Source organism: Penaeus monodon, chromosome 15 (genome assembly GCF_015228065.2).
Source record: "Penaeus monodon isolate SGIC_2016 chromosome 15, NSTDA_Pmon_1, whole genome shotgun sequence".
In the NCBI taxonomy this organism is placed as follows: Eukaryota; Metazoa; Arthropoda; class Malacostraca; order Decapoda; family Penaeidae; genus Penaeus; species Penaeus monodon.
In genome coordinates, this window is record NC_051400.1 from 9,527,539 (window position 1) to 9,527,858 (window position 320).

Below are 320 nucleotides of genomic sequence, written 5' to 3' on the forward strand. Positions count from 1 at the left end.
GACTAACGCATATTGGTCACACTTCTCTACATCTGTGCCAAGATTCAATTTTTATTTAATTCTTGCACAAAAACCTTTTATTTTTACTTAACATTCCTGGGGTAATGAGGCTTTTCTTTTTTTTTCTTTTTTGAATTAACAGTTCATAAAGTTAATTTTCAAAACCTTTTCAGAGACGTGACACCTTCACTGGACAAAAACGTGTTTTTGATCGAAAGCGCGTGCAAGGCCAAGCCTACCTATCGTGCATGGTGTGCCGTGGAAAGGTATAGTATGTGCGTGTGTGTGTGGGTGCGTTTATTTACTTACACACAGAAGTG

General features: G+C 37.8%; 1 protein-coding gene across 1 annotated transcript in view; it reads left to right on the plus strand.

Annotated features, from left to right (window-relative positions):
• The window catches only part of LOC119582204, a gene marked incomplete at its 3' end in the record, with an annotated part of 17,839 nt that overhangs the window by 3,150 nt on the left and 14,369 nt on the right, over positions 1 to 320 (plus strand). The window contains 1 exon segment of the mRNA XM_037930435.1: positions 174 to 266. Within this exon segment, the coding sequence (XP_037786363.1) occupies positions 174 to 266 (93 nt within the window).